Consider the following 12,397-nt stretch of genomic DNA (forward strand, 5'->3'; position numbering starts at 1 on the left):
TGCAAGACGTTGGCTGTTTTTTTTTTTGTATTGCTTTTATGGTAAAACTGTTAACACAACCCGTAATACTTAACACTTTTATAAATTTGTTTATTTCCTTTATCAATTAAGAATGGTGAGTACTTCCAGTCAAGAAGAGTAACAAATAGTTCTTGGAATCTTATGTCACGGGTTATGTATCCAATAATTTGTACACATTATTTAGGCTAGTTTACGAGAATCAACCATCCTGGTATATCTAGGATAGTATGAAGTGAAGGGAATATATTGTTAGGAGTACGTAGAATTGGAGTCCTGATTTGTCCGCCCTTATTTAGTTGTTGACATTCTTTATGATTATGTCTTAAAAGGAGACTTGCTCATTTTATATTCTGTGGTGAGTTGAATTTACTCATCAACTCCATTGAGAAGATATTCCTTTTTCTTTATAGTTTCTATATGCATTCATTCCACAAAACGAAGCAAACTTAGAGGTGTATTTTCGAAATTTCTTATAAGTATATGGAGAAAGAGTTTCCATTTCTCTAGTGTATTTTGCATTAAAGTAATCAGCCATTACTTGATTCGGAAATGGTGGTGGTGGTGGGGACTATTCTCGCTACCATCGCAGTTGCAGATCTCTGTCGAAAAAATTGTCATTGAATATAAATTAACTATTGTCTCTGATAGCGAATGTCTGTTCTAATCAAAGCAAAGTTATTCGTACAACGCTATACGATACAAACACACACGACATAACACTATAAAAACTGCAGTATACACTCCTTGACAGGAGGTATCTACCGTTCTTGAACCTTAATGGAAACTAACGGTCACAGAATCTCAGTAGCCAATGGCCAGTCTGATAACCGGCATCCATCCCTTCCACAGAAAGCAGAAGAGTTAGCGATCCAGCTTGGTCAACAACGAAGCAAAGCAAGGGATGCCGATCACGCAGTGGAAGATGAAGGATGTGATATAGGCATTAACCACATTTCATGAACTGTTACTTTTCGCATGACTGACCACGTTTCTCTTCACGTCTCACTTAAGATACTTATATTCCTGTAGTTCCTGTCCAAACAAGATCCCCAGCAACTTAATATATTATTCAGTCCAGTAACAAATGGCACTTTCAGCCTGCATACACCTGCCTCACCAGGTGCCAGCTGGAGGTCCACCGATTCCTCTTGTTTAATCTTTGCTCCTCTCACTGTTTCGTACTCCATTAGGTTAGTGCCGATTAACTCAATGTCATAGACACACGACATTATTGCGGAGATGTTGTCCACAGAAGCTGACATGAATCATCCGATTCCTAGTTCAAGTGGATGCCTCGCGAAGCGTCTAGCAGCACCCATAGCAATTACCCGAGAGACAGCACGTACGAACAGTCAATGCTAAATGCTTGAGAATGGTGTCCTTTTACTTTTACAATCAAATTGATGTAGCTGCCCGTTGCTGCACAGACTCTGAAAAGGGACGCTGCTAAACAAGAATTTTTCGAACCTATTGAAAAATATATATGTATGCAAATTTATCAGGAACTCACAAATGCAAAATGTGTTTTTCTCGTCTCCGACCACATTGCTTTCTACGGTTTGTTCTCATACTACGTATTGCCTCTCTCTAGCCCCCATTTTTCGCACAGTTTCCGTCGCATTTCTTTCACTACCTGGTCGTGTCGCAACAACTTGGAGATGTTTTGAGCAAGTGTAGGGCATTCGTTATATGGGCAATAGCATGAGCCACTCCATTGTACATACGGCACAGCCAAGACAATTGCTCATTTTGAATTTTTCAGCGTTTTCTAGCTATGAATTTCATTTCATTTTATATCTTCAACTTGTAAATGGCACACGGAATGTAGTTTCATTTTAGTTTTAATGAACAAGGAGCAGTCTCTAGTTTTTAACAATAACAGTCGCTCATTTCTTCTTGTTTCTTTACCATTTAAATGAACTTAATGCTAAAAACAAGATAATAGGGATAAACACGCTAGTCATACGGGTCATAAGTAACAGCTTTAACATAATAAACTGGAATATAAGAGATTTGCGAAACCGACATAGAATCCCCTACCCAAATACTAACAGCTTACCGAAGTCACCTCTCCAACGCAGAAGCAGGTACAATATATCTAACCCGTCTAGAAGAAAGCCCTGGCCTGAAACAGATAAAAAACTACTATGAAATAAGAAAAGTTTCACTAGCAATGTATTTAGAAGTAAAGAGGAGGGGAAGACTACTACAAATAGTAAAGCAAGAGGAGAAAAACAACGCCTTTCTCTATACGCAAGGAGACGACAAAACACAAAACAGGAGCAAACTACACTGACACAGTGACCTCAGATGACAGCATAGCAGAAATGGTCAGAAAGACAAAAAGCAACATAAAAATTGAATTCCAAAAGAGGCAGAAGAAGAAATGGAGAGGAAATTTGCTTCATGTCCAGTACTCTGCAAGGCTTGACTGAGAGGAAATGCACCTAAGAAAAAACCAACAATGGGTCAAAAGCTCTGGATTAAAAGCCGGAACGGAAGGACTGCTTATCGCTGCACAAGACCAATGCCTGACTAGAAGCAATTATAAAAAAAAATAATGAAAACAGACCTCATCACCAAATGTAGAATATGTAACCGACACAGATAGACAGTTGACCACATCATCTCGGGCTACCCAGTCCTTGCCAAGTCTGAAAATGTATACAGACACGACAAAGTAAACAGGTATATCCACTGAACAATATGCCAACATTAGAACATAAATACTGACAAAAGGGAATATAGGCATGAGCCAAACAAGATACAAGACAACCATCAGGCCACAATCATTTGGGATATGTCGGTGCCAACCGACAAAGGAAGAAAAGCTATTCGTCCATACATAATATTCAGGGAATGGGAAAAGCCATCTGCTTCCTGAGAGACATTGTAGCATCTTCTGATCAAAATATTGTCAAAAAAGAAGTAGAGAAATTGTCGAAGTACAAAAACCTCGAAATTGAAGTATTCAAAATGTGGGGCACTGGGCATGACAAAAACCCATATGAACAAAAATGTAGAAGCTATACCTGGATCCTCAAACCTGCACATTGTCCAAAATATAGACCTGCTAGGGACAGCCAACATCCAACTCAAGAAACTATCAATACAATAATATAACCTTAACAAAACAACCCAGAAATACAAGACACACACTATACAACATTTACTTAATGAAATAAACTCCCACCAGCGAATCAGAAAAAAAACATTACCTAATCAACATACAATACAAGCAGTAACACAACAAAAGAGAGCACCCACCTCAAGGAAAAAGAACTAACAAAATACAATACCGGGAACAATTCGCACACTCCCAGCAGCAGAAAAAGCACACTCAAAGCTGCACGTACACCCCGGCTCTCTACCACAGATGTTCTTGCCAGTTGTATGACCTTAACCAATAGCCCAAGTCCCTTAGTGACTGACGAATTATGCATCTCTAACCACGAGCAGAAGTTGGGGGGGACCATCACAGCCATGTGTTGAGAGGAATTATTTGGGATTTGAATAATTCACCTTTGGAAACGTGGGTGTTTCGTTCTACATCATTAAACAACCCTTATTCGGGGAACTTTTGAGCGGAATGGTCTACTCGACCTGAAAAAATTCTAACTGGGCCCACATGCAAGGTCATGCGCAGTTTATTTTGATATGAGATTACCACGGATAGTGATGATGGTATACTGGGCTCCGTATATTTTACACCAGTGTCACTTTGATGGCATGTTCTCCCACGCAATACTAATAATATTAATATTTATAATCTTGCATTCACTCTAGGACGTTGGGTGTGTTTCAGCAAGTGACTGTAACAAACATGCAGATTAAAAGTAAACGTAATAATAATAATAATGATAATAATAATAATAATAATAATAATAATAATAATAATAATAATAATAATAATAATAATAATAATAATAACAATAATAATATGTACAAATCTAGGCGTGACTTCGATTGACTGTCATAAATAATATGATTCTACATTCGTGTATCGTTGAGTTCTTAGATATGTTTGTAATTGCGAGGAATGTAACGGATTTCCTGAAGAGAAGTATGATGGGATAGGAAACTGAACTGGCATCTTATGGAGAATGCTTGGGAACCCTGGGTATCAGAAGATGAATTTTCCAGGGTAACAGCCAATCATTGTTGCTTTTCGTTCTCTACATGATACCTCTGACATTGGTACTCAGGAAAATGAAACTGGGGTAACAACTAAAGGAAAAATCCCAAATAATCAACAACATCATCTTCATTGATGATTGAAATTTTATGGATACAGAGGCCTGGTGGCTATGGATGAGGAGGAATGACCTGAAGAAAGAGACAGTAGCATTCATATATGCAGCTCAGGAACAAGTGTTAAGGACCAATAATATGACGTGAACTGTATCCGTTGTTGTTTCTGATCTTGTTGGTGCATGTAGCTACATTAGCCTTTATCAAGCAATCATAGAGGAACAAAGGTAGAGAGAAAAAGAGAGCGGTAGCACGAGAAAATCAATCTCAATATTTAATTATGGTGAAACAGTAAGGCTCATAGTTAGCGAACGCCCGAAATTGGCACAATGCAAAAGACATCACGACAATGAGGCAAGAATGATTGATTGGGAGCTCTATGGAAATCACGGCCTAGAGAAAGGAAAGACGTGCTATCAGGAAAATGTGGATTGCAAAACCCTGTAGGATGCAATGCTCCAGTGAGATCACCAGACGAGACATCGGGAAACAGACATTGTTGTGATAAGCAAAAATGAAAGAACATGTATATTGATAGACATAGCATGCCCCGCTGACAACACGATCAGTTTGAAACAAGAAGAAAAAGTAAACAACCATGACAATTTCAAGTGTGAAATACGAAGTTTGTAGTAATGAAGGGAGTAGACGTGATACCATAAGTAATTGTTACGCTTGGAAGTATCAACACTCAACAATCAGCATGGCTGAAAAAAACCGGAGCAACTGTGAAGGCAGGGTACCAACAAAAACCAGCATTGCTTGGAAATGGAAGAATTATTCACGGGGGTCTTGAAACATAAACAGTAATACAAGTGACACTTTCCATCATACCCAGGAAAATAAGCTGTTAGTTTCGATACAATAATCTTTTCAACTAGAAGTACAACGTTTCAAAGTTTGGGAAAGAGATTACATCAATCCCAGTACATAACTGGTACAAATTTTATCGACTCCAAAAAGGATGAAAGGAAAGGTCGACCTCTGCGGAATTCGAACTCAAAACCTAACGGTAGACGAAATGCCGCTGAACATTTCGCCCAGCGTGCTAACGATTCTGCCAGCTCGTCGCCTTTACAATAATAATAATACTAACACTACTACTACTACTACTACTACTACTACTACTACTAATAATAATAATAATAATAATAATAATAATAATAATAATAATAATAATAATAATAATAATAATAATAATAATAATAATAATTTATATATAATGTCAAAATGCAAAATTCTTTAAATAACTCACATATCATTCTTCAACATGTCCGAAATTATTAATTGTGTACGTCTCTTCTTTAAAGCAAAAGTATTTTCGAGAAAATTGTCTGAGAGTTTTAGCTGAAATATAAAGAATATAATTTATGCTTAGCTCTATAACTTTATACAGTGAAGCAAGAGAGCCTGTTTAACAAATTCAGTTGTTATTTAATTTGTCATGAAAGTGAAATTATTCTTATCATCAAGATTATTCAATTATATGATGCTTACATTTTACATTTTTCTTTCAAATACATAATATACAAGGAGAAATTTATATTAATAAATAAATAATATATAGTGACTGCGTTGAATTGATTACCACCGAATTTATGTACAGATGATAACATGTAAACCTGAAATTCAAACCAAAGGTAAAAAAGAATGTCTTATAGATTAATTTATGCATAAACTATTCGGTTCATATTTATATATGTGAAATAAATGACGAATGCAATACAATAAAAATTGGCTTACATTTTCATATCTTTTAATCAATTTAGCTTCCGCCTGTTGTGAATGTTGGGAACCTACATGGACTTTCTTACTCAGTTTCTGAAGAATAATGACATGCTCCAAATATTACGGGAGAAAAAGCAATATACGAATAAACACTGTGAAATATATACACATACAGACGTACACACACGCGCGCGTGCGCACTCACATAAACACATGTATTAACAAAGTGATGCACGCATACACAAGCAACACATTACACTTCATAATTCGTGCGCGTATATAATATATTCTACAGTGTATATGAATATGTGTCTCTATAGGGCTACCTATATATTTCACAATCTTCTGTTTACTATTCATGCATATTATGCATATATAGCGCTTTTCCGTGACACTTCACCTCCATCTTATGAGGAGAACTGTTTCACTAAGCTGGGCCGCCGACCAGAGGAGAAACTTCAGGTGTGGAAGCAAGGTCTAGAATCAAAGGGCCTTAAAGTCAATTTAACAAAAACCAATGTCTTAGTAAGTAGGAAGGCAGACAAATCATAAACCCCTTCAGGTAGATGGCATGCTCGATCTGTAGAAAAGGTGTAGGGAGAAATTCCATAAGATGTAACCAGTGCAAGCTATGGACACATAAGATGTGCAAGCAATATCAAAGGAAGACTAACTGAAAATGTGCAAAACACATTTTCCGTCACAAGTCATTGGGGGTGGGGGGCTAGAAGTAATTAGTGGCTTCCGTTATCTAGATGATTGAGGAGTAGCGGGGTGGATGCTCTGAGAGCGTAGCTGCTAGAAAAAGGATAGCTTGTGCAAATTCTGAGAGCTCCTACCTCTGTTGGTAACAAAGTGCCTCTCACTCAGAGTGAAATTTAGACTGTATGACGCATGTGTGCAGACAGCCATGCTACACTGCAGTGACACATGGGATATGACTACTGGGGACATGCGTAGGCTGAAAGAAATGAAGCTAGAATGCTCTGCTGGACGTGTAATGTCAGTGTGCATACACGACAGAGTGAAGCGCCCTGAGGGCATCAGATGTGGTGTGCAAGAGAGATGACTGCGCTGGTATGGTCATGTGTTGCGTGATCGTTGCCAGTGTCACCTGACTGGCATCCGTTCCGGTGGCACATAAAAAAGCACCAATCGAGGATGGTCATTGTCAGTGCCGCCTGACTGGAACGTAAAAAGCACCCGCTACACTCTCGGAGTGGTTGGGCATGCAGCTGTAGAAACCTGACCAGATAAGATTGGAGCCTGGTGCAGCCTCCTGGCTTGCTAGTCCTCAGTCAAATCATGCTACCCATGCCAGCATGAAAAGCGGATGTTAAACGATAATGATGTTTATATAGAGACTTTACGGCGACTAACACGTGGAAAATATTATGAGCATATCGCTCCATTTCTTTATACTTGTTATTTTCCATCTAGACTTAACATTCTCTTGCTTCCTCTCTGCAATGGTCTTTCTTCTCTGAAAAGGCATTAACTTATACCTTCTTTCAATGTTTTCTGCTGTAGTAGAAAATGATAAATATATATGTGTTCAGTACGTACATGTGTTTATGTATGTACACATAGTGAAAACTCTTCAAATCTACATATTTCCAAAAGCACTTCTATTTTCAAACTGTATAATACATTTCTCATATATTTTACATTCCCAACGATTATCTTTTCCATGTGTATTAATATATTACCGTATAATGCCTCGTTTTAGAAGCTTTGTGCAAGACTAAATTGAGATGCCCAGGCACTCAACTATGTATAGGGAACTGGATTACTGGCGTAATTGAGATAACTGTTTGTTGAAAAGTAAATTGAGGAGGATACAATTTGCAAGGGTCTGCATGAAAGTTTTTTTCTGTTCTTAAGAAGGGTCACAAACTGTGTATTGTTTGATTGTATAAAAGGATGTCATTACGATTTTGCACTGAAATCCCTTTATTTCCCACCATCTCCACCGCGAATTCTTAATTTGTAACGTTTTTCGAATTTTACTCTTTTTATCCATGTAGCAAAATGCAGAGATTACGAATCTGGGAAATATATTTTTTCTAAACTTTAATTATTCTTAAAGAAACACTGACCACCCCTTCCAACACCTTACCCACCCATCAGCTACTCGCTTTCAAAAAAGCTGAAACTTCTCAAAGTTTCATACATGCGTAGAATTGTACTGAAATAGCAGACGTAAAAAATACCAGACCACCACCATAAAACGTGACATGCAAGAAACAACAGGTAAACGACATTATTTCTGAAGAACCTTCCCGCTTTCAAAAACCTAAAAGTGAAACATTGAGAGTTGTAGCATTATGAAAGTGGTGACGTGATGGGTGCATGTTTGGAAAGATTTTGGTGATTCTTTAAGAAAAAAGAACATTCTTAAATAGGTGTACTATCTTCCCCCGTGGATCACGGAGTAAAACATTTGGAAAAAAGGGAGAAAATTGCAATTTTGAGAACGTATATTTTTGGTTAAATCGTTATCTTCTGTATCAAAAACAGGAATCGGAAGAAATTTAGGAAAAAATAAGGGGATGGGCGAAAATGTCACCTCGCACATGTGAGAAACAATAGGTAACGGACAGGATTTCTGCGAAAATTTCCTACAGAATAAAAAGAAAAGGTCATTTCAATTGTATTTGATCTGTAATTTTGCGCGTGCACAGAACTAAAAATAACCTAATTCGTACAGAATTCTTATCGAGTGTTTGTGAGTATGTGGGGTGAGGTGCCAAAGGAAGTTATTTTATGGCACTCTTTCGTCTGAAGCTGCAACGGTGTCGACCCGATCATATGATTGTTCGTTAATTTCTGTAAAAATCTTTATTTCTTTATGCTTTGAAGAGAGTAGAAAGTGAAAGACAGGAGAAAGTGAAAGATACATGTATGTGTATATGAAATGGACGTTTTTGTGTGTGTGTATATGTGTGTGTTTCCGTGTGTGTGTGAGAGAGAGATAGTGAGTGAAGGTGTGTGCTGTCAATTTATGTAACCGTTTGTCATGTTCATGTAAATGGCACTCAATCATTCTCTCTCTCTCTCTCTCTCTCTCTCTCTCTCACACACACACACACATTTCCTTTCATGGGAACGTATATAAATACATATGCATACAGTTTTTCTATGTATGTGTGCGTGTGCGTAGCATGTGAGAGGGAGAGCGAGTTACTGTATTTACATATAGAGAAATGGATGTCTTTCAATGAGTGACAAATCGGAGAAGCAAATCGGAGAACTTATTTATTCACACATTGTCACTCTTGTAATACAATACTGTCATTTTGGTTCCACTAGAAAGTGTGAAACTCTTTTCACTTTCGAGTGAAACCAGTTCGTTGTCTTTCAAACGACTATAGCTGATTGTTGAGATAAAGTAGATATCTGAATCAAAACAGTTTATTTGGTAACCGAAAGATTACTGAATATTTTGATACCCCATGCCTCAAAATCATCAACTTTGTTTTCGAATGCACACGGATTATACGCACGCACACACAAATTCCCATTGATATATGTATATATATATATATATATATATATATATATGTGTGTGTGTGTGTATGTGTGTGTGTGTTTGTTGATACATATATGTGTGTGTGTGTATGTATGTATGTATGTGTGTGTGTGTATGTATGTATGTGTGTGTGTGTGTGTGTGTGTATGTATGTACACATATATAACATAAATGAATAACAAATGAAGGACAGGAGTCAATCCATTAAACAATTTTAAGATTGCTATATCTGAAAACATTTCCTCTTGAAAAGTTTGTTTCCCTTTATTTATATTATACCTAATACATATTTAATATTTCTTATCGTTACCTCTTCGTAATCTTTAGTTATGATCTAACAAACAAAACACAAATTATTTTGATATTTTTATATTTATTTTTCCGTTTATTTTTATTCTTAATGTCACTGATATCTCTTTCAGAAACTTTTGTCATAATTTTTTTATATAATACTAGCAGCATAGCCCGGCGTTGCCCGGGTATGTAAGAGCCCCTAGTAGGCAACGACTAATCCCAATCTAGTCCTTTCTCTCTAGGGAACGAATGTGCATGTGTAGGTTGCAATGTCTTCTGTGTATACGATGTTCCTATATGTCCCTTTGGGCGAAAACGCGATTTCCAAAAATGGCATGATTTTATCGATTTTTCTGATGGTAAGGTATTGCATGGAAAACTAACGCCAGAATTACGTTTCTTAGGGTAACATTAAGCTTCACCATGAGTTTGGTGAAAATCGATTGCAAGTTGCTAAAACTACAACAGAAAATGTGTTGCATATAAAAAGCTTAGATTCTCGACCCCATGTCGAATTTATCGATTCTTTTCAAAACTGGGGGAACTTTTCAAAATTTTCGCTGCGTTAGTTTTGAATTATGACATTGGGATAAGTGTGTGTCAAGTTTCATCAGAATCGGTTGAAAGCCGTGGTCAGGGTGAGGTTACAACCTGACAGACACACAGACAAACTGCCGTTTATATATAGAGAGATACCTTTCTTTATTTGTTACCTTATATATATTTTTTCTTATCGCTATAATGTTAAAGCTCAGCTATGTTATAGTAGGTCTCTACCCGCTTTCAATGCTTCCCTACGCTATGATTTAAGTTTTTGCCACCATATCTTTCATTCCTTTATCGTTTATTAATTTTCTCTCTTACTATTGCGGTAATTAGTAAGAGTTGGAGGGAATTTCTTCCTTGTTTGGTCTATTTTTATAAATTTTATAATTTCCTTCCTCTACTCCCTCTATTTCGCTTCACAATAACTTGTAAACTGGGGCCATCTTAAATGACCTTGATAACATAGTAGACTGGAGCTCACCACCAAACATTTCATTTCAATTTAGCGGTAGATAATGGACATTACCTTTATAGATCTCACAGACAAACGTAGTCATGGCTTCCTTTATTGTAGGAAGTGGGGATAATTGGGTCTCTGGATGTGGCTTATTCCTTCCCCTCGTAATAATACATTACTAACCTCAAACACAAAAAAAAAATTGGTAGATTCATTTTGTCAGCTGAAATAGCAGCAGAATGTTGGCTGAGGGATCTTTTTAAATTTTCAACTATGTTGAGTTATTTGGAATATGCTTCCTTCTAAAGTATACATTTGATAGAAAACAGTTTCTTTCGAACTGATTTCATGAATTCTTTAGTCAATTTAAGTAGTTGTTTGAAACGGCCATAATGGATTGACACCTATCCTTCATTTTTTTATATATTCATATGTTATTGACTTCTGAGAACGTACACTTCGCTTATTCGGAAGTTTATTATGGACTGTATATTTAATAAAGTTTGCATGTGTGAATATACTCTACTGAATCTAATTTTCTGCAAGGACTACATGAATTTCATTCTGCCGGTGGGTATAAGCCAAGGATGTTATTTGCAAGCAATTGCTGTGTGTGCATATTATTCCAAATTAACGAGGTGTACCAACTTAATAGATCTCTCTCTCTCTCTCTCTCTCACTCCCTCTCTTTCTCTCTCTCTCTCTCTCTCTCTGAAAGATTTAGAAATGATAGTATATATATATATATATATATATATATATATATATATATATACCTATATATACACACACATATATACGTATGTAAAATTACATACATATATATATATATATATATATATATATATATAGAGAGAGAGAGAGAGATAGATATAGATATAGATATAGATATAGATATATATATAAATCTCTAGTTAAATATATTCAATAATGCATATCAATATAGGATTTCATTGATGTAATAACGAAATCCTATATTGATATGCATTATTGAATATATTTAACTAAAGATCTATATATGTATTTAAATCTTTAGTTAAATGTATTCAGTAATGCTTATCAATATAGGATTTCATGTAGGGACAACTCTTCTGCGAAACGATCGTAAAATGCCTTAAATAATTAATTCAAAATTTTAAACTGTCATATACATTATATATTTATACTTATACATACTTACATATATTTTTATACATATTTATATTTATATATTTATATATCTTTAATGCAACCAGCATTTTTCACGCGTGTATATCTTTCTGAAAAGTTTTGATATTGATTTCCTAATATTAATAATAATATATTATTAATATATAAATATATATATATATATATATATATATATATATATGTTCTTATGTATACACACACACCCATACAGACGCATGCACACACATACGTATACAAACCCGGGCACACACTCACGCACAGACATATATGCAGTCATTATTTTACCACTTTCTCTTTCGAACTCTCACTATTCCTTCCGTACATTAATTCTTTATTCTTTATAGTCTTCCCCTTTTAAACTGCTTCGTCGATAAACATAACAGCGAAGGACTGATAAA

General features: G+C 36.0%; 1 protein-coding gene across 1 annotated transcript in view; it reads right to left on the minus strand.

Annotated features, from left to right (window-relative positions):
* LOC115214827 (EEF1AKMT4-ECE2 readthrough transcript protein-like) overlaps positions 1 to 12,397 on the minus strand; it is an 85,954-nt gene that overhangs the window by 7,502 nt on the left and 66,055 nt on the right. The window contains exons 20-21 of the mRNA XM_029783858.2: positions 6,016 to 6,093; positions 5,528 to 5,619 (exon numbers count right to left, since the gene is read on the minus strand). Coding sequence (XP_029639718.1) covers positions 5,528 to 5,619; positions 6,016 to 6,093 — 170 coding nt within the window. The remainder of the gene's footprint in view (positions 1 to 5,527; positions 5,620 to 6,015; positions 6,094 to 12,397) is intronic.

The sequence above is a fragment of the Octopus sinensis genome, linkage group LG8 (assembly GCF_006345805.1).
Source record: "Octopus sinensis linkage group LG8, ASM634580v1, whole genome shotgun sequence".
Classification (NCBI taxonomy): domain Eukaryota; kingdom Metazoa; phylum Mollusca; class Cephalopoda; order Octopoda; family Octopodidae; genus Octopus; species Octopus sinensis.